We start from the raw sequence: 25,797 nt of genomic DNA on the forward strand, positions 1-25,797 counted from the left end.
AGGAATGCCAGAAGGGAGCATTAACTTTGTCATATGCATAATTCTGTGTCTTGTTTCTAGTTGCCCAAAGGACCCTGTTCTCTTAACTGTTTTTCTTATTATTTATGCTGTGACATTTGTGGGTCCCTCTTGCAGACCTGGTTCTTGATTGCAGCACCAGCGCAGGGAATGCCTTCTCAGAGCACCACGAGCCTACTTGAGCATCCAGTACCTCACCTGGGCTGTGTTGGATGCCTGTTTCAGTGCAGTAATAGCCCCCAAAAGGGAAGAGCAAATCTTCACTCAGTTTTCTTCATCTTTCCCTAAATGTGGTTTTTGTTAGTGTGATCAAACATTATTATCAGCTTCTCTTGGCTTTGTTTCTCCGTGCAGGGTAATTATCTGCATACAAAGAGAGGGGGCTTGAGGTAGCCTGCCCTGTAACGAGGGGTGGGTGAGCTTCTCACATCTACTTATAAGGTGCAGGCAAATAGCAATATGCAAGTAGATGTACATGTCTTTAGTGATACAGACCAACTGAGACAAGGCAGCATGTTGTTGGTCTCTGTGTGCATGTCGGAGTCCTGAGAGGTTCTGGTGGTGGCCACCATTAGGGATCTCCTGGCTCCTGATTTGCTAGCAGGGGTTGTTCTGAATCACAGAGAGGTTATCTTACCTACTTGGTGTGCGTGGAGGGGGACAGAGGTGTGCAATGTGAACCAACCTCACTCATTCAAATGGAAAAAAGAATCTGAAGGTAGAGTAGCCTTTCATTTACACCTGCTCATTCCATGGGCTGCAGGGATGTTCCTCCTCATCTACCACAGCAGAACTGAAAAGCGTGCTCTCTTTTAATTAGAAGGAAGCACCTTTTAATCAGCCAGCACAGTGCTGACAGATGTAGTGCTTGAAAAGAGGCACTGAAAAAGAGGCCTGAACGAATGTCTGCAGCATGTTGCAACCCTCATAGTTTCAGTACTCTTAAGAGGAAGGGTCTCAGCTTTTATTCAAACACCCTTGTTATGCAGCTTCCCATTGGAAAGGCTTAATTACTCTTGTAGCTCTGTTGCTCAGTGGCATCCTAGACAAAGTGCTTTGCCTTCACTGTAAATTGTTTCAAGGCCAGGCAACGTGTGAACAAGTGCATGGGCATCCCGTTACAGAGTTCATCCAAGGTGTGCTTGGCTGTATGAAATAAACACTTAATAAGAAGCTTTGACTCGGGAATGTCACGGCAAGCAGATTTAAGTGGATATATTCTTCCATGCTTTCTTGAAACACATCTCAGCTGCTCTCCTGCTGTTCTGGTACGTATGCTTTGTGGTACCAGGCACAGTGGGCACTTAATCATTTTATAAGGCAGCCAAATACAAATTATGAAGCCAATTAACAAATACTTTCATCTACAGGATTTATACTGCACTTGGCTCTGTTCATACACAGACTAGCACAGAGGGCCCAGTTCAGGAAAGTTAATTCAACACCTACCCAATTTCCATGAGTGTAAACGGCACTTCAGCACAGGTTTACATGCTGTGCCCCAGCACTGGGGGCAAGTTATTCTCCTAACCAGGGCATAGACTAATGGAGCAGGAGATCATCTCCTGGTTGTGCTGCAGATAGGCACTGTGATGTTGGCTAAACTGCTTACTCTGTGCTTTACATTTAAATGAGAACAAGGTGTCTCTTTCATTCTTCTGTATATATTTAGATGTCAAATTCTTCAAGACTAGCTTGACAGAGCAGGAGAGTCTTTACAGCAACTACCTTCATCTTTCTGAGCTGGGGGAAAATACCCCCCTGTAATCAGAGGTTATAGAAAGAAGATGCACCCTCAGGTTGTTTAAATAGGCATCTACTGGGAATCAGTCTCCAGAGGAACCATCATCAACCCAACCAAACCACAAACTTGGCTGAGACTTCAGGGTATTACTGTTAACATGGGTGTTTTCAGAAATGCACTGATGTTGATGAATAGTAAGGTTAGTAGTAATAATAATTAGCAGTTTGAGGCACCTTTTAATGTGTATAATACCATTTGTCCCAGAATACTTAAGAGGAGTGTAGTTGCTTGCTCTGGAGATGGCTGAAATGCAGCCAACTCTGGAATGAAACAAAGGTCGTGTTTTAATGCCATGGAGTGAAGTTGCATGACCTTTTAGGACAGAACATGAATAAGAAGGTTGTGCTACCCCTCCACGTTTGTGCACCAGCTTTTTATGCAGGAGAAGGAGGTTATTAGAATAGCTGGTTGCACCAGGCAATCACTCTTCTGGCCTAGTCCAGATGGGTTTAATTTAAGAGAGAAAGGAATTAGCCAACATTCACTTACAAGAAAAAATGGGAGGGAGAAAAAAAAAAAAAGAGAAAAAAAATTACCAAGAAGACACCTCATCCATTCATGCATGCAGAGATCTCAGTGTTCTCGTATATTTCTTAATCCTACTCTTTCAGCTGCTTTAAATTATAGGTCAGCAAGGTATTAAACAGACATAACTTCAAACACAAGCAGAAAAAAAGGACACAAATGGGGCAATTCTAGGTACAATAAACCATACCTGTCATTCAGACACCTTGCTCATTCTTGGACTGAAATTACAGTTAAAATGCAATTAATAAAAATGGTACTGTCTTATTCAGCAGATCTCTCCCCTTGTTTTTTTACTTGCGGTATAGCTTTACAGAACAGGTATGGTTAAAAGAGCATGTTATTAATTAAGGATTAGTCAGTTCTAGCTGGGCAGGTCAACTGGAGTCTGGAGGTGTCTGCGATAGCCTGGTCTGCCTACTGGTGTTCGTATTGCTGCTGATGAGATGTGAGAAGGATCAAGCAAACAAAAAGAAACCACTGGTGGCTGTGCAGACACTAGGTGAAGCAAGCTGTTGAAAAACATAGAGAAGCCCTTTTTTCTGTAAGAAAGCCACAAGGTCACACTTAGAGAGCTGAGGTTGGTATGAAGCTTTGGAAGATCACTGTGCTATTTACATTAGTACTGTGTTCCTGCCTGGTTTAGGTTTCAGCCACCTGAGTGATCTCACCACTAATGCTTTGTCCAGGTGCTACACAGCAGTCACTGCGGGAACGGACACTGTTGCTGTCTGCATCTGTTTTGGCTGAGTGCAATGAAAATCATATCCTTTAGATACATCTCTTCCATTAAAGATATTTTGGTTGTATTTACTCTGTAGTGCTATCAGGGAAAAAACCCTAATATTAAAATTTATTACTCAGCCAGTGTCCAGCTTTTTACAAGACTAAAACAAGAAGCTGAAATCTGCATTATAAGGCTTCCAAAATCAATGCATTTAAATAGCATGCTTAACAACAGGATAGCAACTTCAAATCCCTAGTTATGAGAATTTCTCCTTAGGTTTTTGTAAGTTTGGAGCCAGTGGCATGCTTAACTACTCCAGGAGAAGGCTTATTCCATGATACCTCATGTCCTGGAATTGCATTAATATTTGGTGAGAGCAGCATGTGCTTTTCTAAGGGAGCTAACTCAGATCAGTCACTGGATGAAAATTTACCTCCAATTTGAAATTTTAGCTGTATGTAAGCTTAGTGCCTCAGGTCTGCTGTATGCACCTGCGGGACATAATATTTCAGTCTCTAGATGATGCTAAAGAGTTAATATCAAATTACCTGGGAAAGTATGCAGCACTTTGAGACAGAATATGGTTTCAGACTGTACAAAAGAACTGCTGAATCTCCGGTGGTAGGACTAGGAGAGAAGATGGAGATTTTGTATGTGTTCTTCTCTGCATATTTACAGGAGGTATAATAATCACTGATATATTTTATTCACATATTGCTAATGGGTCTCATTCTTCTCTGGGTAGCCAGTCCCAGTATAGACTAGGATGGTGGAAATCAGAGCTACATTAACGTAAATATTTGGAATGAGGAGATTGATGTCCTGAGTTCTCCCTCATCCTTGTTTCAGTTCTTCTTTATTGACAGTCAGCAGCAGTTGACATCTTTTTATTTATTTATAGAACTGGGACAAAGTATACAGACAACTCTATGATTATGACTTAGGTGATATACAAGTGAGAGATAACAGTAGAAGGAAAAAATGCTCAAGCCTTGTAGTGGTCATTGTGACCCAATATGAATTTCTTGTATGTTGAATTTTGAATGACTTTCGTTGCTTGGGCAGAGTGTGCTGCTGGTAACAGACCCTTAACAAGGCTCTTCAGAAAAGTTCTTAGCACCTTTTCATCACTATAGGAGCTTTCCACTGACTTCCCTGATTTCATTGACCTAAGACTGGAACTTGCATTTCTACTAGTTAGGGAAACATCTGTATACTGGCACTTCTGGAGTGGATGAAGCTTTATTATCAAAGCTGCACTTTCTACTATTTAAATAGAGCCACCTCCAAAAACAAAGTTCACCTGGTATAATATAAATGTGTCTTCTCTGGGAGATTGTGGTGACAGGGATGGTCTTTAGACACAGCTCTTTAGACCCCCCTGACAGATGACATGCAAAAATATGAAGTTAGACCTGGCAAAAACCCTCAAGAACACAAGTCTGTATGGCTTAGTATGTCAGCTGATGCCTGGTAACTGCATTGTCTTAGCAAGCAAAAATGTGAGATAAATCCTGTTAACTAAGCCTCATCCATCAATGTTATGCAAAAGTGTGTTCTCTCCTATTTGTGAGTGGCTATGAACATGTAGGAGAATTACAGGAGCTCAAGTGATGTGTGATATCTCATGCTACAGTGACTTCTGTCAGGAATTCTCTTGCTTTGCCTGTAGAGATGCACTGACAGGAGGATTGGGAGTATCTGCAGTCACTGCCTTGATTTCCCTGCTGGTTTTCTGTGCAGAGAGATTCTACTGAGAAGTGTCTGTCCTCTTATCCTCCTTTTCCACAAAGTCCTGAATGGAAGTGCCCACAGGGCCAGGCTTGGGGGGAGCGTACTATGGGAGTCAGCTTTGCTCCAGCTGGCTTCTGTCCAACCCCAGTTTTCTCAGAATGCAGAGAAAAACACGAGTGCAGCCCATACAGGACTTAAGCTAAAGCCCTTCGAGGGTTTGCAAACAGTCCTTGTGTTGTTGGGATTTCGTTGTGGCTTATCATTATGGATTCTGGAATATTTCACTCCAGACCCGCTCAGAACTTTGTTATGAGTTTCACGAAGACACTGATGAACAAAGGGCATATAACTATTATTGCATTCTGTGGAGAGGGGTCCAAGAAAAGTTTGTTGTTTGTAGAAATGAATGGCCAAAAACTATGACTTGCTTTTATAACTTTCCCCTTCCTTCTTTGGTAGGCTAACAGTTTGTAATTTTTCTGCTTGTTCATGCAGGAACTACCTCTTCAGACTTAGTCTACACAACGTTTCTCTTATTCAGGTATGTTCACTTTTTACTGTCTTGTTTTATTTGACTTGAAAATGGATGTTGTGTAATATTTGATGTACATTTTCAGAAGGCTGTATAGTGCAAATTTGCCCAGGGTGATGGAGCAGAGAGAAGACAAAGTCAGAACCAGATGCTTATTCCCACTCCAATGATAATGCTGGAGGAAGGGCTCTTCTACACTTGCCCATTTGGACAGCACTCTCTGCTCTTGATTCTTGAGTGTTTTGCTAGTAATGGAATCTGCCAAAAATATGGCATCTTAAGGAACAAAGCATGTAGCGTGACTGATACAGGCTTAAACACAGCAGTCAATAGAAATCTTTGGCTTTCATTAGAGGAGATGTCAGCAACATGTAGGAAAAGCTTTTACTATTCTTGTCCATCCTCATTTTTAGCCATTGTTGGCCTTTTTGAACAAGGATTGCTGAGGAGCTGTGTTTCACTGAATACATTACTAAAACCAAGATTGGACTTGCAAGCATTCAAGAGGCAAAACGGGTTGAAAAATGTATGTTACCTGTGGCAGAATGAAAGCAAAGCAGCTGAAGTTTGGAACGGCTTGCAAATATCCAGCAGCATTAGGACTTTCCTTCCACTGTAATGAATCTGGAATTGAAAGATGCAGCAAAAATTGTTAGTGAAAACCTCACCTGCTTATCTTTAAATAAATAAATACTTATGCTCTGAGATATTTACCATCTTCTACAGTTGCTAGAGCACCAAATATGTATTCAGCATTTTTCAGACAGATTGAAGGGCCTTCCTCTTGTACTTGACCACACAAAGAAGCCATTAGAGTAGTACTGCCAGCCATTCTGATGTGCACAAGCCTTTTGCTGTTAGTAAGAGTTACAAGTATAGCTGGAGAGAAGAAAAGATGTTTAATGGTTGTAAAATGCATTGAATCTTCCTTTAAAAAGAAAACAAAGTCCAGAGTTACCAGTGACAACAATAAAGAGTTAGAAAAGCTGATACTCCCATTTGGCAGCAGATTCCCTTTGCAGAGCCATTTTAGCATGGCTGGAAGGCTTCCAGCCAGCACACAGGAGAGGGAAGTCTCTGTAGTTATGCGAGGTGTCATACCTTCTGCAATGCCTGTTAACACAGTGCCTGACACAGCCTCTTGTGCTTGTCAGACGAGGGATTCCCTTCCATGAAACCCAATTGTGAATCTTGCTTATACACTTGTGTAGTCAGGCTTGGCTTGGGCCCTTTTCAGTGCAGTGGGTTTCCTTTCTTGCACTGCAAAACATGGGAAGTCTCCTTCTATGGCACTGGTGGATGCTGTGGGATCTCCGGTTAACATAATGAGCTTAGTTTGCTCCTGCTTTCTGGGTGTATCCGGTCACTTTGCCAAGACTTTTTGCATGACAAAGAGAGCATGGAATTATGTTGACACACGTGTTGGGAATGATGGGAGCGATTGTTTCCCGACCTAATGGTTGCCTAAGTAGCTGCTTGGCTTGTCTCCATAAAGCACATGATGAGGCTTAGAGGCACCCCCTCCCACCTTCACTTCGCCATGCATCATTTTAAAGATCAGATCAGAAATCGAGGCAAGAAATGCAAGGAATTTGCAGTCAGTTCTACAGGGGTGAGAGTGCAGTTTAAGAAGTAATCACAATGCTAATTTGGGTTGGTTTGTATCTTTTCTTTGCTTGTAAGTAAAATACAGTGTGGATCTCATCAGGCCTGACGTGGGGATAGTTTTTCATCTTGAGATGATTGTGGTCTGATTTATTTCTACTCGTGAGATTTACTCTTTAGGTTGCCAGCGGTGCTAAATCTGCCTCAAGGTGCAGGATTGTGTTGACAGATGTCTGCTCCCTTGCTACCATGAAGTGAGGGCAAGAACATGAGGAGCACAGTCTATGGAGACAGCAGGATATGCTGGTTGTGGGGCAAAGCCTGGCAGTGTGAGGAATATACCTCTCTACAGCAGGGTTAGGTGAAGTTTAAAGCTGTTTTTCACTGAGTGTTCTTGTGCCATCAACTATATCTAGGCTGCGCTGCCCCTGTGGGGAAAAAGCAAGGGCACATTTCAACCCCACAGCTGTCATGGAAAGAAGAGGAGGTGTCCTGGTTGAAACTATCACAGGAGGCCAGGGTGTTCCTGTGAAGGAGAGCCTCCTGTGAAGGAGATGACTCTTAACTGCCTTTTCAGCAAGGATGGCAACAGCATCTCAGAGGAGCAATATCCCCATGGCACCACTTGCTAGCACAGCAAATTCAGTAGTTTAGCCTCTCATTCTGTGATGGATAGATTTACTAACACACTCTACCTAATGCCTGTTTGCTTTGACAGTTATCCATTCTTTAACCAGAGAATGAATATTTCCTGCCATTGAGGAGGCCATAATGTTTTTGATCACAACATTACTTTATTCATTGCTTTCCAATGGGAATAAGATCTTCTTTTTCTGGATTATAATCCCCTTTGTGAGTATTGCATATCACAAATCCATTGTTAACCATGTCGTTATTCTCTGATTTGAGAAAGGTTTTCAGCTTCCAGACTTTAAAAGACTGCGCTCATTCCTTCTACCTGTTGAATGACTGTGGACACCTTTCATTTAAGCCCAATGCAAAATCAAATAAAATGAGCAAGAGTTCTCTGTCAGCTGCAAGGACTGTTTTGTGAAACTATCACTCTTGAAAATACAGTTCAGGATTCTTCATTTCCAGAAGCTAAAGTTATGGTATTGCTCCTGAATCTGTGTTGGACTGCTATTAGTATAAACTTAATTTTGTAATCTCCACAGCAAAGAACACTCTGGAGTGTCATGTAGCCACTCCATGTAGTTTGGATGGGAAGTTATTGTCTTGGAATTGCAGTAGACTAAAAGAGAAAATTTAGCATTATATGGGAAAGTTATTGGAAAAGAGCTGTCTAAAAAGATAGCATCACTCTATAGAACAGTTGAGATTTCAGGGGAGAGGATATGTCAGCTATTGGACTGTATTATATAGGGGTCATTTATTTTAATTTCTTAGCTCTTAGCTGCTCTACCATGTGCTGAAGTTTTCTTTTCACTTTGAGTTTTCTATTGTTTCTACTGAGGTTGTTTCTCCAAGACGGAACTTTTACGTGAGAACTAGTGAGTGGAGCGGAGCAGAAACTGAAGCAGGATAAGCTTATTTCCCAGTCTGCAGAACAAAATGTCCCAACTTCTCTGAGGTTTTTTGCCCATCTCTCTTTGTTTCTGAAATGAATTTCAGTAATTCCATTTGAGACCTGAGAAACCTTTCACCAAATGAGTTTTAGTTGCATGAGAAACTTTGGAGGTGGTTAATTTTTTTGTGTGAAACATTTTTGGCTGAATGTCAGTATCCAGAAGGAAATTGAGGCCAAGGTCTTTGGGGAATCACTTGCGATTTTGTCTACCTGTCTTTCTTGCAAAAATTGAGGCATATTGTTGAAGAATTTCTGAAAATCAGCATTGTAAGCTCTAAGTATTAGGCATTTTATCAAACATATTTTTAAAATGATACACACTTGGAGCATTTGCTGTTTAATTTATGCATGGACCTGAGAAAAGGTTAGTTCCTAATCTGCAGTTTTCACAGTGAGGCCATAGAAAAGTCAGTTTTATGCTGGAGTTTGTAATTAATAGAGTAGGTGGAAGGGTCATTTAAAAAATATAAGCTTTTGAGCAAATTTTTGAAAATACACGATGCTGATTAGGACTTCTTAGCCAGGAATGCTATTCTCTGGTGTGCATTAAAAATAGGCTACTTGGCAGGCATTTCATAAATCCCAGTGCAGTGCCTACCCCCTGTTCACCCTGATTTTACCTGGAACTTATCGTTCTCAGTTGAACTGAGTGGGAAATGATTTATACAGCCTTTTTGAGATGCCAAGATTTCCAACCATTTTGCCCTGAGATGAAAACAAGACTTTTTAACTTATTTGTAAAATCTGAAAGAGACGGAGATAGACACATGGTTACTTGGGATGCAGATATTCTGGGTCGAGTTATTTTCTGAAGCATCAAGATAGATTTGAATGTGTGTTTCTCTCATCTCAAGCAATTGACGTGATTTGTTTGGGGCATCTTTTTTACTTTCCTTTCCTTTGTGTTTGTGACCAAAAATTTCTCTCTGGATCCAAGGTTTCCTTCTGGACACTCATCTGATAAGTTTAATAGAAAATGTTGGAATTTCATAAAATGTTTTGACTTCAATTATTTGTTTTAATGGAAGAACTCTTGTGAAAAAATTTCTAACCAGCCCTGTGAAGTTTGTATGCTGACTTATGTTATGTTATATCAGGTTAATAGTATTTAAAATACTTCAAGAGTCTGTTTGTGTTCCCTTTCTTAAAAATTAACTATGTTTAAACAGAATGTGAAAGAATAAATGAGTGCACCTATTGCAAAAGTATTTGGAAGACATAAGTTAAGAAAGACACAAAAATTTTGATATTAAAATATGCTTTAATTAACAGCCTAATATTTTTTCCTGAGGACAAAAGAATAAAGTGAGGACTAAGTTCAGAGACAGAGCATGTTAGTTCCCCGAAAGTCATAACCTCTAGCGTGGTAGGATTGCACTGCCCAATACCTCCTGGGCTGCCAGAATCTAAATCTCCAATTATAGGTCTACAATTACCCCACTGCAGAACATGAAAATGCTACAAAACACACAACTTTGTTTGCTTTTGAAATTTTGCTCCAAATTTATAAATAAGAGCACCTACATTCACGTGTGAGAATGTTACCCAGTCACTAGGGCAAAACTTGATGAACTTCTCAGTCCCACTGGAGGCATCAGACTTAAACCTAAGCTTAAAGTAAGCAACATGTTTAGCCAGCATCAGCTCTTAAGGCTTGATCTGAAGCTTATTGAAATCAATTTATTTCTGCTGATATCATGGGACTTTGGAATGGGCATTTTTTCAAACCTGAAATAGGGAAAAAACATTTACATATGGTCCTGTAGCAGATGAACTGCAGCTACATATCCAATGCATGCCTGGTAAGGACAGTTTTACTCCAATTTTTTTTTTCCCTCAATTGAAGAAGCAGAAACATCCCTGATACAGAGGTAAAGCTCTTAAACTGCACAGCTGCTCCTGAAGACACACTTCTCTCCCTGCTAGTCCCTGGAGGGATCTTTAACTCCGTGGCATAATCACTGGTAAATCAACAGTATGTATCAACAAAGTATAGTTAATAATAATAAAACTTGCCTAGCAGTCCTCAGTATGTCACATAGCAACAAATGGAACAAGGTTCGTATTCTGCGCTTTGAATCAAACTGAGCATTAAATGCATTATTTTCTACTTATTTAGGGCTCAGTAGTGCCACATTTATGTGTGCTGTTGAGAAACATGCTCTGTAAGTGTATAAAAGTGTGAGAAGAGGTGATAGAGCTTAACTTGGTTTTCCTCTGTATGGCTGACTAAAATATGATAAACAAAACCAAGAGGGAGTAGAGAGTAATATAGTTTAGAGCACAAATTGTCACTCAAGTAATCTATCCTGGTGAAAATACTTCACTGGGAAATTTTAAGGATTCAGAATATGTTCACAGAACTCTGGCACTCATCAGAAAACTTGCAAACAGGCAAATCTTACATCCCCGAGAGATGCTGGATAGGCACCAGATGGGGCTTGGAGGGCCTGAATTCGTAATGCTGGCTCTGCCCACGGGCACCTGAGGGAAAGTTAATCTGCCCAGTTTATCTGCCTGGTGTTTGCTCGCATGTGAAATAGGGATATAGCACTCTTTTATAAAGTGCTGTGAGTTTTGTCAATAAAAACAGCTAAAAGTATTGTATTTCAGATTTATTTGCAGAAACATGCTTGAGCCAGAACCGTTCTCATTTTTCAAAATATCCTTTCAAAAATCATGAGGAAACTAGGCACTGATATACAGCACAAACCCATCGGTGCTCAGAAGCTGGCACAATTTTACTGAAGATATTTATTTCTTCAATCGAGTTGGAGTGTCAAGATTATAATCCAATTTAAAATCCAGTTTGGGAAGTAATTTTGGGAAAGAGAAAAAAGAAAGAGTGAGAATCCTTCGCCTATTTTTATGTACCACTGAGCTGCCTGACAGGAACTCCATTTTGAAATGTTCAGGAGTAAGCCTCACTTTCCAGAAGTAATTTCCTTAAAAGCAGTTTATTACTTGTTTCTTGCAGATTCCCAGATACATCTTTGAATTATATGGCACATATTTCTAGATAAAACATTTATTTCTTTATTTTTGGGCCAATGCAGTTCCCTCATTTAAAAACATAATCAAAACCTCTACTAGAGCAGATGCAGTCTTTAATATGTGGCTCATAGCTGAGTTATGATTGTCACATATTTTATCAGTACGCTACATTTTTTATTAACAGATTAACATATAAATCTATTCATAAATCACCTTCCAAAGCTGCACCTAAAACCTCTCACTCTCAGCCTAGATGTTTAAAGCTATTCCATACTAAAGCTTGCATTGGCTGAACAAACTTTCTGGCAAATTCAGCTTTTTATTCTTATGGTTTCAGGTTCCCAAATAAAATCTGCTCCCTGAATACACCCTTCCTTTAAATGACTGATCAGGAGCTAGACTGCAGCTCTCAGGTGTGGGTCTCCCTTCCCAGGATTTGTCTAAGAGATAAATTTCTACCTAGGGTGGGAAATAAGGGAAGAAAACAGGGTATAGACTAGAGGTGACCATGTCTGAAGGACACACTTCATCCTCCAAGGACACACTTCTCCCTCCTTGCTGCAGGGAACTGTACTCCTTAATAGGCTCCAGCATATGCTGTTGGGAACCAACCTTGTGCTGATGTTACTCATCAGCTGAAATTCAGAGAGCAGAGAAAGCAAATCTCTTCTCACACTTCATAACATTGAGTGATTTCTGAATGCAACATCCCCTCTGTCTGAGGAAACCCAACTCTGGAGTCCATTTATAGCTAGCAAAGCTTTTAAGCCCAGGTTTAGCTTTAAATAAATGCCTGCTTTCCTTTGAGAATTGTCTGAGTTAAGAACATGCTGCATGCTCTACTGAGTGAGAATACGTTTCAATATGTGCATCCATAGATTTACTAAACTTTCTCAAAGTGCACTGCCTAGTTGTGATCAATGTAATTACCCTCTAAAGTGAGTATTTAGGCATGGCATAGGAAGTTCTTGTATAAATATACATATATATGTACGTATGTATGTACCCATACACAGGAGGATATTATAGAGTTATGTAGCACATATGGGAGGTTCAGGAGCTGAACCTGTTTGGATTCATATTTAGCATCAAGCAGGGCAGCCGTCTTGGAGTCAGTGAAGGCCATGGAGGTGATTTACACCTGGAGGGGAACTACCCTGTTACACTCACATGGTGAGTGAGGCTTGCACGGTGACTGTCAGCCATGGATTGCCAGCCCGCTTTGCTGGGTAATTTGTTAGTTGTTGTTCCCTCCTTCCCTGCCTCACCTCACCTGAAAGACAAAATTACTGTAGGGGTTTTGGTCTTTGTCAGCAAACGTTACGAGCAGGATTCAGAAACTGAGAATTTAATTAGCCGCTGAAGTCACTTACTGATAACAGTAGCATATTGGGCTCTTTATTTGATAAAAGCCTGTCAGGCATTTTATGTGTGGGGAATGAAGACTAATGTTCTTATTCCTTGCAACTTACAGTCAGGATCATTAAACATCCTTTAGAAAGGGGAGGGGAAAAAAAAGAAAATGAAAAAAAAATCCCTTGGACTTCTCATTTCTTGTCACCAATGTTCCTTCTGCGCCTTTGCCGAATGTATTTTGGTTTGCCTATTTACTGCTTTTTCTCTGTGGGCTGCTTCCCATTCCATCTGCTCCAGGAGGCTCTCAGGGGTCTGTGGGTACTTACACCCTGGCTGTCCTTTGCCACAACACATGCACTCATCTGTGGCTGCTGCCAACAAATCCAGCTCTGCAGATGTTCCTGAGAGGCAAATCAGCCTCTTGTTGTAGGCTACACCTTAGCTGAACTGACATTTATATAAACTGAGATTTATATAAAAATATGCTGCTTTTTTATTATTATTACTTTAGGGATGTGGGATATTTAAAACATGGGAGAGGTTCATTCTCTAGCTGCAAATGCTGGCTTACCACAAGGCACAGAAAGCATTTCCTGGTGTCCCACTTAGGACACTGATGCGATCGTTAGTGAAGACTCTAGTGCAGGACGGGTTTGATGCAGCCAGCACCCTCACTAAGAGCAGTCAATGTGGCAACAGTGACCTGTTGAGTTTCACACGCCGAGCGCAGGGTTCACGCAGTCATCTCCTTTTTCATGCTCTCCTGGAGAGGAGGTGATGCCTCCCGCAGTGTCTCCCTGTTCAGCAAGCCTGGGCTTATGGAGGTGGTGAGCTGCTGATCAGTGGAGCCCAGGGAAAGGTCCTGCACCCCATTGCAGGCAGTGCTGTGGTTTGCACTTCTCAGCGCTGTGCACTCAGTGAAGTGCTGTTCCTACCTGGGACCCAGCACCCTGACCTGTCCCTGGCACAGGAGCTGAGCTGCACGTGCTGGGAAGTCAGAAGTAAGAGAAGTCCTTGAGAACACAAAGGTCTGCATCTTACAAGATGAACAATGGAGTATCTGGGCCAATTACTGCAAAAAAGCAGCAGGTTTGTTTGCTTGGTTTCTTTTTTTGAGACTTAGAATACAGAGAAATATCTACATTTTATTCTCAAAGCAGAGCTTAAGAAAGATCTAGATGATTCACATCCCTTGCACTGGCTCTCTGCACAGGGTTCAGTTTGACCCTGATAGCATCCAGTCATTTATAATGAGAGCATTAAAAAAAAAAATAAATCACCATTTATTGACTTGCACCTCTCTACAGGGCCCATGAATGGCCTCATATGTTTCCTTTAAAACTAAATATTGAGGTCTTAGGGAAAAAAAAGAATTATTTTCTAGTAAATACACTCCATGTCAGTGCATGTGTTTTTTTCCCTAGATAAATAATTCTACTTTTCTCTGTTAGTAACAGTTTAGCTGATGTGTGTTTTACAGCTTCTTTTAAATGCAACAGTTCTGAATGACTAATACGAGGGGATTACTGGAGCCTGGAGCTGCACAGCAGAGTCACTAACGTGGCCTGCACAGCTGTTTGTAGCAGAGACCCAGAGCTGGGAGCAGAGACGGGAACAGTTTGCTCATCGCTCCCACAGGACATCGATCCTGTCTCAGCACGACAGGCACAGCTTCCCTGAATCCTTTGAGAGCCTCAAAGAGCTTTGGCCTCCAAGGTGTCACCTACCTTCCACAGGCTGAGCTCAAGGAAAGCACAGCCCCTGTGCTAAGAGGACAGATGAGTAAACAGTCACAAATTTGACTACACCCGTGGCATCTTCAGCCACCTTGACTGGAAAAAAGATGACAAATTTTCACTCTCAGAAACCTTTCTTCAGGGCTGCAGGAGGAATAGCAAACCTCCAGCTAAACAACATCAGCTGCTGTGAGTTGCCTGCTAATGTGTGGGCAATGGGAGAGGAAGGTTGGGTTGAACCACTGGAGGAGAGTGAGGGATGTGGCTGTGGGGGATAAATGAGTTGCTGGATGCCACCACAGCTTGAATAGTCAATAGGAACAACGACCTTACAGGTATTTTACTGTCACTAAAGTGCTTCTTTCATCTAAAAGTCACCGCACCCTGGTTATAGGTATCTGATACATTTTTATCAGTAACATGACTAAGTAGAGACTAAGCTATTCTGAGACTGGGGAACCCAAGCCTGGGGAGTCAGTGGAAGGAGATATGCAGAAAAATCACATGTTTATCTCCATTCTCTATCAGGAGAGTTCAGATAGCACGGACTAGATGCCTCAATGTGGGCAGCTGTGGGGAGGTAAGGTGGTTTCCAGCCATCTCCAGTCTTGAGCTTTCCTTTCTCTGCATGTGAAGCCAAAATAATGATACTTGTCTTTTTGAAGTGCTTTGAAATATGTGGCTTTCTGTTTAAGACCTATGTATTAGATGTGATGATATGCACTTTTAAATATAGGGAATTTGCCTTAAACACGAGTCTGCAAAGTTGTTATATTCTGACTCATAGTAATAGTAAGCAGTTATCTTCACCTCTGCTTTCTAGGTAAACAATTATGCAATTCAGCATGTCCATATGTTTAAAATTGATCCATTTTTCACTACTTTTTTCTAAACTTCTTAAATTAAAACCTTTTAATGTCAAAGTAGAGCAGTTGGAGTCTGGTAGGGGAAAAATACAATTAAAATTTAGCCTTTCAGATAAAAATAGAAATAATTCTGTAAATTTGTTTAAAAAAAGAGAACAGCTTGGAAAGAATTTTGGGGGAGGGTTAATAAAAATATGTTTTAATTGGAAACACTTTTGTGTTAAGAATGTGGATCAAATTCCATAAATTATTTTAATTATTAATTAATCACTTCAGACAGGAGACAAAGGATGGTTATTGAAACAGAGTGTTTTAATTCCTTGTGAGTAAAGAAAACGGAATAACAGGATTGCAGCCATTTGAATAGGCTGCAAGGTTGCTCAGAGAGAAGTGATTTAAGCTTTATGAAGAATGACTAAAAAGTTCTTAAGTTAGCCTGGGAGTATTAAGAGACAAACTACAGTTGTCTAAGAGGAGAGGATTTTGATGCATGGAGCAGAAAGGAATGATAAATGGTTCATAAATATAATAGTGGTAAACACAGTGACAGGAAAAAAAACGTATGTGGCTATTATAATTGTTACAAATTTAGTAGCTTTTGCTGTGAGATCAGTTACTGAGGGTTTAAGAACAAGGCAGAAAAAAGAAAAAGATTTTTTTTTTCAATACAAGATGAATGTGAAAACCACCAAAAATAAGTTAAAAGAAGCACAAAGAAATATGCTGCATTAATCCTGTTGGAAAATCATTTTGTATTCCCTCGTCTTAATTATAAGGTAAATTCTCAAAACTCATTTGTGGAATCTTTGACCTTGATAGAGGTCAAATGCAAATGAGCTGGAGGGGAGGTGAGAGAAGAGCCAGGTGGCAAGGAGAACGTAAGGGCAGGACTCAACTGAAGAAAATTGGAAAATAAATCCTGGGTTGGCAGGAGAGTGTAGTCTGGAGAACATTAGAGAGGAGCTAAGGAATAAAAGACACTGCATCAGAGTCTTCTTTGCAGGAGAAGGAGCAAATAAATTCCTTGTTGAGATGAAGCTTGGCAGAGCTTACTACAGCATCAGGTGCTGACGTCTGGTGTTGGAAAAGAGGAGGCAGAAGCAAGGCAAACTGTGACAGACCAAGCAGGGAGTCTGAAGGCATCTGTTTCCCAGCCTTAGGAGGAAGCTAGGTGGAGTGATGGTATGCGCAGCGGTGGGGCTCTGGCCGCTTACAGGGGCAGCAGGTGGGGACACCAGGGGTTAGAAACACTTGGAATTTGGTGGTGGGACTGGAGCGGGTCAGAGAGCCAACTTCCCTAACATTGCTGTCCAGATTTGATTTAAACTGTTGTGCACTTCCATTTTGCAGCAATAAACATAAGACGTGAGAAATATCTTTTGGATTCTTGATAAATCAATGCCGTTGCTTTTTTCCCAAATTGACTCCTTCTGCTTCTCTGAGACAAGTGTTTGATTTTACATTGATCAAGTGCTGAACCCAACCACTCCGTGTATTGCTGGTGTTGTGATGGTATTTGAAATGTAAAGATGTAAAGAAATTGAGAGATTCAGGTCCTTTCTGGCTTGTCGTTTCCCCACTGACCACTGAAAGTGTTGCTGCATCTGTAGATAACTGTAGCCTGCTCAAAGCCTTCCAGTGTATTTAGGACTGGATGGATGTTGGCTTCACACTTAATTGGAAATGCTGGGGAGAGGAGTTGGGGGCAGCGTACAGGGAATTCAACACTATTGGTTCTGTGGTTTCTCTGTATTTGTATTTAAGTGTTCCTTGCTGATGGAGCACAGATGGTCTTAGATTAAGGAAAAAACATGCCAGAGCTGCAGGCTAGGCTCAGACTGGGGAGTTAAGCTTGACATGAAATAAGCAGAAGGCTGTAATTAGCTTATCAAGAGCATTAGGCACCTGGCAGAGGAAAGCAGATATGTATTGCACAATGTAGCTATAGAACAATTAAAAAAAAACCCAAACAAAATCTGTTTTATGAAACATGGAGGACTTTTCATTGCTAACTTCCTCTTCCAGTCCATACTGGTAACATTTGGAAGGTCCTACTTATTCTTAGTTATTAGTGATTTATCAGAAGTGCATTTTCCAACAGTTTGTGATGCTGAGCACCAAATCCCATAGAAGCCAGAAAGTCTAAAGGTCAAAATCTAGGTGTGTTGCCAAAAACTTTCCTGGGAAGCTTGCACCACACTTGCCCGTGCACCATGTGTACTCCCTGACTGCAAATATCAGTCATCTCACTACTCCCTCTTGTTCTTTCTGCCTGTTTTTTGCAGCCGCATGTTGTCTTTCACCTTAACCCTAGGATTCAGGCTCACTGGGGCAAGGATTGCCATTTAATTTTAAGGAGAAATGCCGAGCAGAGTGCAGCTCAGTATTTCATGTGCTTCCACAGTACATGTCAAAATCCTGGTGTCTAGGAATGGGAGTCTGGATCCTTTCTCTAGGTATGTGAAACAAATGGAAATTCAGACATACATCTGCTGTATTGAACAGGGAACGTACAAAGACTCCTTTTTAGCTGAGGATTTAGATTTTTTTTTGCCTGTATTCTTGAAGCTCAAAAACTATTATTTTAAAATGGGGAAGAGCAGGAGGGAGAGTCTGGTTTCACTTAAGTTCCTGTGGTACAGGCAGGCTCAGGCGGGATCTCCGTTTTCAGCCTGCCTTGCAAAACTTTCCCAGTCTCTCTGGCTTGCACGAAACTGGCCTTGGCTAATTAAAGTAACCTCAGAGCTTTCATTTGGTCTCAATGATGAATCTTTCACTTAATTAAAGATTTCCAGTGCTTTTTTTCGCTTTTGGTTGTACTATACCAAGCTTAAGTGCACAACCAGAAAAGAATGTTGATAGGATAAATTGAATCGCATGCAGTTATTTGTTTAATTGTGCACTGCCCCCTTTTTTCAAGCCAAGACAAGACTCAAACTATGCTCAACCTCTTATACGATTTTAATGAGAATATATTGCAGTGTTTGTCATCTGCAAGAGTATAAAGAGTATTAGCCCCCCTCCTAATGCAATAGATGTGATTTCCCTAAAGAAAAACAGGAGACATAGAACAGTGAAAATGTCATCTTGAGTTCTTCATTAGTCTCTCTAATACTAAAGGATGTGCTGATTTTGACTCTTGAATCTCAGCTTAATTGTTGGGAGAATCAAATACAAATTGGACAGTTCCTCAGACTTATTTTAGCTCCTTCTCAAAGCAAACAAATAAATGCTGAACAAGTATATTCAATGATGTAACCTGCAGAGGAATAAAGAAAGCAAGACTTCCCCACTTTAGAAAGCTGATAATACACAGAGGTTTCACATGTGCTTCAGTGATTATATTTTCAGTTTGAAGCATATATGGGAAGATTGCTTTTCACAGCTGAACTCTTAATGTGGGTGCACAAAAATGCACTCGGTTGACTGTGCAAGATTTGTCCAGTCTGTCTCAAAAGCTGAGGGGGGGGGAACACAAAAAAATGTATAGTGGAGAACCCTTAATATCTCTACATTGCAGTGAGCTTCAAAGAGGTACAATGGCAAGGAAAACCAGAGCAGAAAAATGAAGGAGAATAAAATCGCCTTGCTTGATGCAGAAATACAAAGGAGACTATAGCCATGGTAAATTGATTTTGTACTGAATATGGGCTGGTCCCTTGGAAGGGTTTTTGAACCTCCTACTCCAGAAATCATTGTGCACAACAGTAAGAGGAGGCTGCTTAGAAGTCTTGTCACATCCGTCAGTGGAGCCCACAAAGAGGAAGGAGGGATTTACTTCTGAATGGTGACTCTGCCAAAGAACATAAAGGGGTGGAGATGGACATCTTTTGGCAGTAGAGAGGCCTCGAAGGAAGAATTGCCTTCACTTTATCAAGGGCAACCATTGCTGTGACTCTGTTCGTTGGCTCGCTTCTTAGAAATAGCTTGTTGTACCTTGTTTGTAGCAACTGAAGAAAAAAACCCCCACAACAAAACCTGCTCTTTACAGAACAAACAGTGCTGGTGGTGTGAGAAATAGTGCTGTGTGGTGCCCACTTGACCAGTGTCAACTGCACCTGCATGTGCATTGGCTGTACTTATATTCCCAACCTGTGCTTGACTGCAGTGGAATTTTTCTTTAATCATTTTTGACTCACTGTATTTTAACCTCTTTATTTAGTTATTTCATTAATTTATCATATAATCTTATGTCTCTGTAATCTCCAGTACATTTAGTAAATGTTTGTTGTCATAAGCTATAAACTGAATGTGACATGGCAAGAAACCAAATTCCACTGTGGCTGTTAATTACCCAGTATGCTGAAAGTCTTGTCTCAGTTTCTGTATGCTTTTGATCTTCAGTAATAGGAAACACTGTAAGTCATCCTTCCTTAACATCCCCTATGCTGTTCTCCAGTTCCAGATGTTGTCATTCATTCTGAACTGGCTGCAGGTGAGAGCTTTAAGGTCTTTTTTTACTAGTATGCCAAATGTTCCAGTTAACTAAGATTATCAGTTTGCATTTGTCCCTGTCCGTGGTTTTGCATGCTTAAAAGCAATAGAAATATCCAATGGACTAAGTTGTTTTCAAAAAAAGATGAGCATTCCCATATTGTACTTGCAACTAAATCATTGCAGTGTTAAGCACTTTCAAGCAAAATGAAGTAGATTGTCAGCAAAAATAAATCATTGTTCCAGACTGATATTTTTCTTTACATAGAATGATAAAAAACACTAGATAGTGGAAACAGAAATCCGGTACCGTCTTTATCTCTCTTCTTCAGAGCTGTATCTTTCTTCCAAAGTAACATGTTGGCATGTTCATCTAACATTGCTACATAAATATTTAGCTGCCAGTCTAAGCTCGGCATATAGCCACAACAGAATGTGTGCTCCTTCTTTCTTTACCCTTAAGGACAGCACTGCAATCCGATCTGTTGCTAAAACCTGTAATCTGGGCATCATTCCTGGATTCCTCAAGCCCTTCTGTTCAGGTGTAGCATCACATCCATGGCTCTGCTCCTCATGCTGCTAGATCACCAGTGTCTTTGCACCCTTCCACTGATTCCCCTCTCTTTGGGCATATCCTTGCGTTGCATTAGTGCTTGTATTGTTTTAAAGGGTCTTTCACAGACCTTCTTATCACTTCCCGTAAGAGGCTCACCCCACTTTGAATCAGCCCACGAAACCAGCATCTCTCTCTCCCTCTTGGTTAATGTCCCTTCTCCTCGTGCTTTCTCCCAAGTGTCCTCTTTGTGTCTTGGAAGAATCTCATCCTCGATATACTAAAACTCTTCTGGTTGTGAAAACCTCACAATGAGTTATGCTGCTGATGAGCTGAGACCTTTCCTTGTTGTGTGGTTATGCTCCACTGTCTCCTCATCTACTGCTACCTGATGCCTTGCATATCATTATGTTGTAGTTATTATTATAATGTTGTAATTATTATTATAAAGCATTTTAGCAAGGCTGTACCAAGCTTGCACAGGGAGTCCTGTGCTATGATGAAGGCTCACAGGCACTATGAAAACTGCAAATTTGGATGACCTGGGTGAAAGTTCTGTTACGTAAAAACCTCAAATTCTCCTCTATGTGGAATTTAGCATTGAGTTACAAAAGTTTTGCACTAGGATTACTGAAAGTATACTTAAAGCACCAATCTGCTTGCTTCAAATATGAATTTTAATTTGACAGTACCTCCTCAAGGTTGAACTGACTGCTCCATTATAAACTGTCCTTCACACACTAAAATACCCAAAAGCTGAAAACTACAGGTAGACTGCATGTGACTATCTGTATTTATTGTTCATCTTAGAAAACACCATTTTAGTTTTAGTACTTGGTATCAGATGTTCTTTATTAAAGCTTTAGACAATTGTGTTTAATAATAAAATCTTGTACTTGCACAGTGCTTTCTGTTTGGGTACAATGTAGAAACCGTGATTTTTTAACCCTCATACAATGCCCTTTTCAGATAAGGAAATGCATTGTCTGGAGTTAGAACGAGTCCAGAGGAGTCCATGAGGATGACCCGAGGGCTGGAGCACCTCTCCTATGAGGACAGGCTGAGAGAGTTGGGGCTGTTCAGCCTGGAGAAGAGAAGGCTCCAGGGAGATCTTAGAGTGGCCTCCCAGTGCCTGAAGGGGCTACAGGAAGGGTGGGGAGGGACTTTTTATAAGGGCAGGGAGTGATAGAACAAGGGGAAATGGCTTTAAACTGAAAGAGGGGAGGTTTAGATTAGATATTAGGCAGAAATTCTTTCCTGTGAGGGTGGTGAGACACTGGAACAGGTTGCCCAAGGGAGTTGTGGATGCCCCTCCCTGAAAGTGTTCAAGGCCAGGCTGGATGAGGCTTTGAGCAACCTGGTCTAGTGGAAGGTGTCCCTGCTGCTGGCAGGGGGGTTAGAAATAGATGATCTTTAAGGTCCCTTCCAACCCAAGCCACTGTGTGATTCTGTGAGTTGTAGATTCCTACCTCACACTGCAGAGAGAAGGGAGTGTCTGATTTACAGACTGTATGTTGTTTCATGGAATCTTCTGCAGGACAAATGGAAATTGAAGGCACCAAAAATCAAACTGGATTTTGTACATTAGACTGTGGCCTTGCCCTAGGATTTTAGAAAGAAGAGGATGGGATGTGTGGCATCTCACCCATTGTTCTACTCTCTGAGCTCGCTCCCTCAGCATACCACGGATTCAGTGCATGCATTTTATGATACTAGAAAAAAAAAATGCTGTCTAAGAACTCATTCTGTGCTAGACAGGAAAGTTTTTAGACCTCAAGAGAGCAAAGTTCAGTGCTCATCTCTGCCTCTGACATGCTCAGTGGCTTTTCGTATTCAGTTGACCTCTCTCTGCTTCTGGTTTTCCTTTCCTCCGGTGTGCCTGTGTTGTCTGTTTAGCTCCTAAGTGCTCTCAGGCAGAAATTCTCTCCCACAGCATGTTTGTATATTGCCTAGAAATATGGGGTCACAATCTCAGTTCATGCCTCTACGTGCTCCTATAATACAAGTAAATACCAAGGGATTTTGTAGCTGTGAAAGAGAGAAAATCAGTAGCATTGACCATCCAAGAAGAACTGAAAGCAGCTGCAAACTTTCCTTCAAAAAGAGTTGGTAACATTCGCAGTTGAAAATGGGTTGTCTCTGTAGGCACAGACACACAACAGAGGTACAGGATCTTACTGCTTCCTGCAGAGCTGTGTTACTGGGATGAGCTCTCTGCACAGGAAGAAGACTGTGAAGGCTTTAAACAAGTATTTTACCTTGCATCTGAGATAAGACAGGATTGTGAACAGAGTGGGTTACCGTGACTCAGCTGATGAGTGGCAAGTCATTGGGCTGGGATAACTTGATCAGAGAAAGCAGAGCTCCCATGCCTGGAGGATGAGACCCTGTTTTGCCAGGAGTTACAGGGATGCTCCATCCATCTGTGCATATAGTCTGAGAACATAAGGTGGAAGGACAGACTACTCTAATTCAGTGAGAATTAAACCAACAAAGAGAACGTAATCAGACCTCCTGGAAACACTCCTCCCTGACTAGTAGGTACAGATGTACGCCATTTATGTAATTTTTGTAGAATAGGTGAGCCAGGGTGGCAGAACTTGCTTCTAACTATTGTATTTCTCATTCTAAGGATGTGATAAGAGTCTGTGAGATAGAGGAACATGAATGAACAGCTGTGGTGGCATTATTTGGAACTGAATTATTCATTCTAAAAATGAGAAATTCCTTCTTTCTGATGAATTATTCCATCCTCACTATGCCACTGCGCTCTGGTATGAACAGAGTGAGCCATCATCTTCAGCAGCCAATAAATGCCAGGCCAAAATCAGTCCCAGTACGGTAAGAGGCTGACTTTTGTTTGTAGAGATAAGGTCTGAATCAGAGATTAAGGTTGTGGGAACTGGAACCCACTGATGGATATTTTTGCGTGTCTGCCAACTTCATCTTCTAAGTGTTACATTTTGAGGTCTTCCCTAGCTGACCTACTGTCCAGCCACTCCAGAAGAGTGGTGTGACCGGCCCAGCCTGTCGATAGGCACTACGGGTACTTAGTTTAAATGAAGCAAACAGCCTGAGTTTTACCACATCTCGAAGGATCTGAGATCACTTAAGGGAAATCAATTAATAATTTGATACAACACAATGCAATTCCCTTCATCTAAGCTCCCTCCTCTCCCCGCAATGAATTGACTGAATCCTGTGATCATTCCTCATACCTGTCACTGCACGCAGCCGTGGTCTGTAATTTGTATACTGCAGTATGTAGCAGAACTATTTATCGAAGCTTGGCATTATGTTCTTTCAGTATTAGTTATCTGTTTATCAGACATGTTTATCACAGTTTTAATAAATTACCAGTGTTGGAACTTCAGAAATGGCCTCTAGGGTATTAAGCTACTGTGCTTTATTATTAAGAAGTTAGATTTCAATACAGTATTATTTATAGAGCACTGTAAATGTGCTTTGTCCTCGAGAGACAAAAGCAAATGCTTCAAAAAGGGAATTTACCTTTCTACTTTTAGACTAAGGCAGCAAGTCTTTATGGAGAACTCCTGGAGGATTAAATAGGGAAGAAATAGCTAAAGTGGTGTAGAAATGTTTTTACAGTACACTTCATAAAAACCTAAGTTAAACAAGAACCTTTTCATAGATTTTTCTGGATCCAGCTATAGAACTGTATTTCAATGATTTTGTTCTTCTAAGTACTATAAGACCCAGGACTTTCCAATTTCTTGTAATTGCTATAGAATTTTCCCAGGGAAAGGTAGATTTCCACAAGTTCTCTTGTGTAGAGACTGTAAAGTATATAGAAACATGGAAATAAACTTATGAAATGGATTTGTCATTATCAGCAAGAATCTATGTGTGATATTTTAGCCGTCTGAAATCTGTTCATCAGCATGGATGAAAAGATTGAGGCTGACATCTTGTAGGGGAATGAACTGGCCTGTGAGCAGCCATTGCCTAAAGGACTTAGTCTGCACCCTTATTTAGCAAAGTCCTTAAGCATGTGGTTAAGCTAAACTGGTCCAGTAGGGTATTGTGAGTATGTGCTTTATTTCCAGTAAAGTTGGCAGATATTAAATGCAGTGCAGAAGCATGGTCCTTCCATGTTCCTCTCTTGAGAAAAGTTTCCATACCTTGCTGTGAAATGAGCTGATCCAAAAAAATATTTGTAAATCTAAGTAAGAAATGCAGAGATTTTGGGCCAGTATAAAGAATCCAGGAAACTGCCTTCAAAGCAAGTCTCTTTTTTTTCCAGAGGTACATTTCTCTGAACATACTAGTGCCTTGTACAGTTACAGGAAAGAAAGATGTAAATAAATACACAAGGAAAGAAATTACTGTACCAGCTCAGGTCTCTAGTGCACAATAACTGTCATATCACACCACCTCTTGCCCTCCTTCCTCATGCATAACTCAGCAAAGGGTGACGTGACTGGCAGACCCTGCTCAGGGTGCCCTGCACGATGCAAGCAGAGAAAAAATCACCCCTTGCTCCATGGGCAGATTGAGAAGTCTCCCGTGGGCACTGCAGAGGGTTGATGGAAATGGAACCTTCTGCCATTAGCAATCCCTGGAGACTGGAGCCTGGGACACAAGGTGCTGCTTCTTCTGACCTTAGTGGAAACCTGAGGAACTCAGTACCTTTTAGGAAGTGCTGGGCATCTCACAGAATCAGTCCCTGTTATTTTTTACAGTAGACCTGTACTTGTTTTTTGGGGTTTTTTTTGTCTCCTTCCAAACACACACAATGTCCATCATTGTAGTACACCTTTTTTCACCTAATACGGGAGAACGACATGATTCTGGGTCTGTTTGCAGGCATGCAAGGCTGCCAGTAGCTTCACGGAGTACTTATTTAATGGAAGTGAGGTTGGTAACAGATGGATAGATTTGTGATAAAATACATTAGAAATTAAGAATGGATTTAATTTACGAGATAAATATGCATGTAACGTATTCTTTTCAAGTCTTCACTTTCCAGTTTTAAAACAATGTTCTGGTTTTGCACGAAAACCTGCAACCTCTGTAGTGCAAGTACAGTGCAGGAATTTGTGTATACTTAACCTGTTAAATTAATATGTAGTGTTTGAAGTAATTATAAATTGCTGGCCTGAATGTAAAAGCTGGTCCATAGAAGTTGAAGAAATTTTCAGATCAGCATTTGAGAATGCACCTAACTATTGATAACAGGACTTGCCAGTGACAGGCAGATACTTTGGATGCCAACACTGGGATGTGCAGGTAATTAAATAAATGTATGAAAGCTTCTCACAGCAGTGTGTGCTGAATAACTGGTTTGACAGTACATGATGAGCT

The 25,797-nt window shown here is 40.9% G+C and overlaps 1 protein-coding gene across 1 annotated transcript in view; it reads left to right on the forward strand.

The window, feature by feature from the left end:
* The window catches only part of LOC104521152 (semaphorin-5B-like), a gene marked incomplete at its 3' end in the record, with an annotated part of 94,125 nt that overhangs the window by 25,318 nt on the left and 43,010 nt on the right, over positions 1-25,797 (forward strand). The window contains exon 3 of the mRNA XM_010163062.1: positions 5,304-5,349. Coding sequence (XP_010161364.1) covers positions 5,304-5,349 — 46 coding nt within the window. The remainder of the gene's footprint in view (positions 1-5,303; positions 5,350-25,797) is intronic.

This window comes from Antrostomus carolinensis, unplaced genomic scaffold (genome assembly GCF_000700745.2).
Source record: "Antrostomus carolinensis isolate BGI_N321 unplaced genomic scaffold, ASM70074v2 scaffold12342, whole genome shotgun sequence".
Classification (NCBI taxonomy): Eukaryota; Metazoa; Chordata; class Aves; order Caprimulgiformes; family Caprimulgidae; genus Antrostomus; species Antrostomus carolinensis.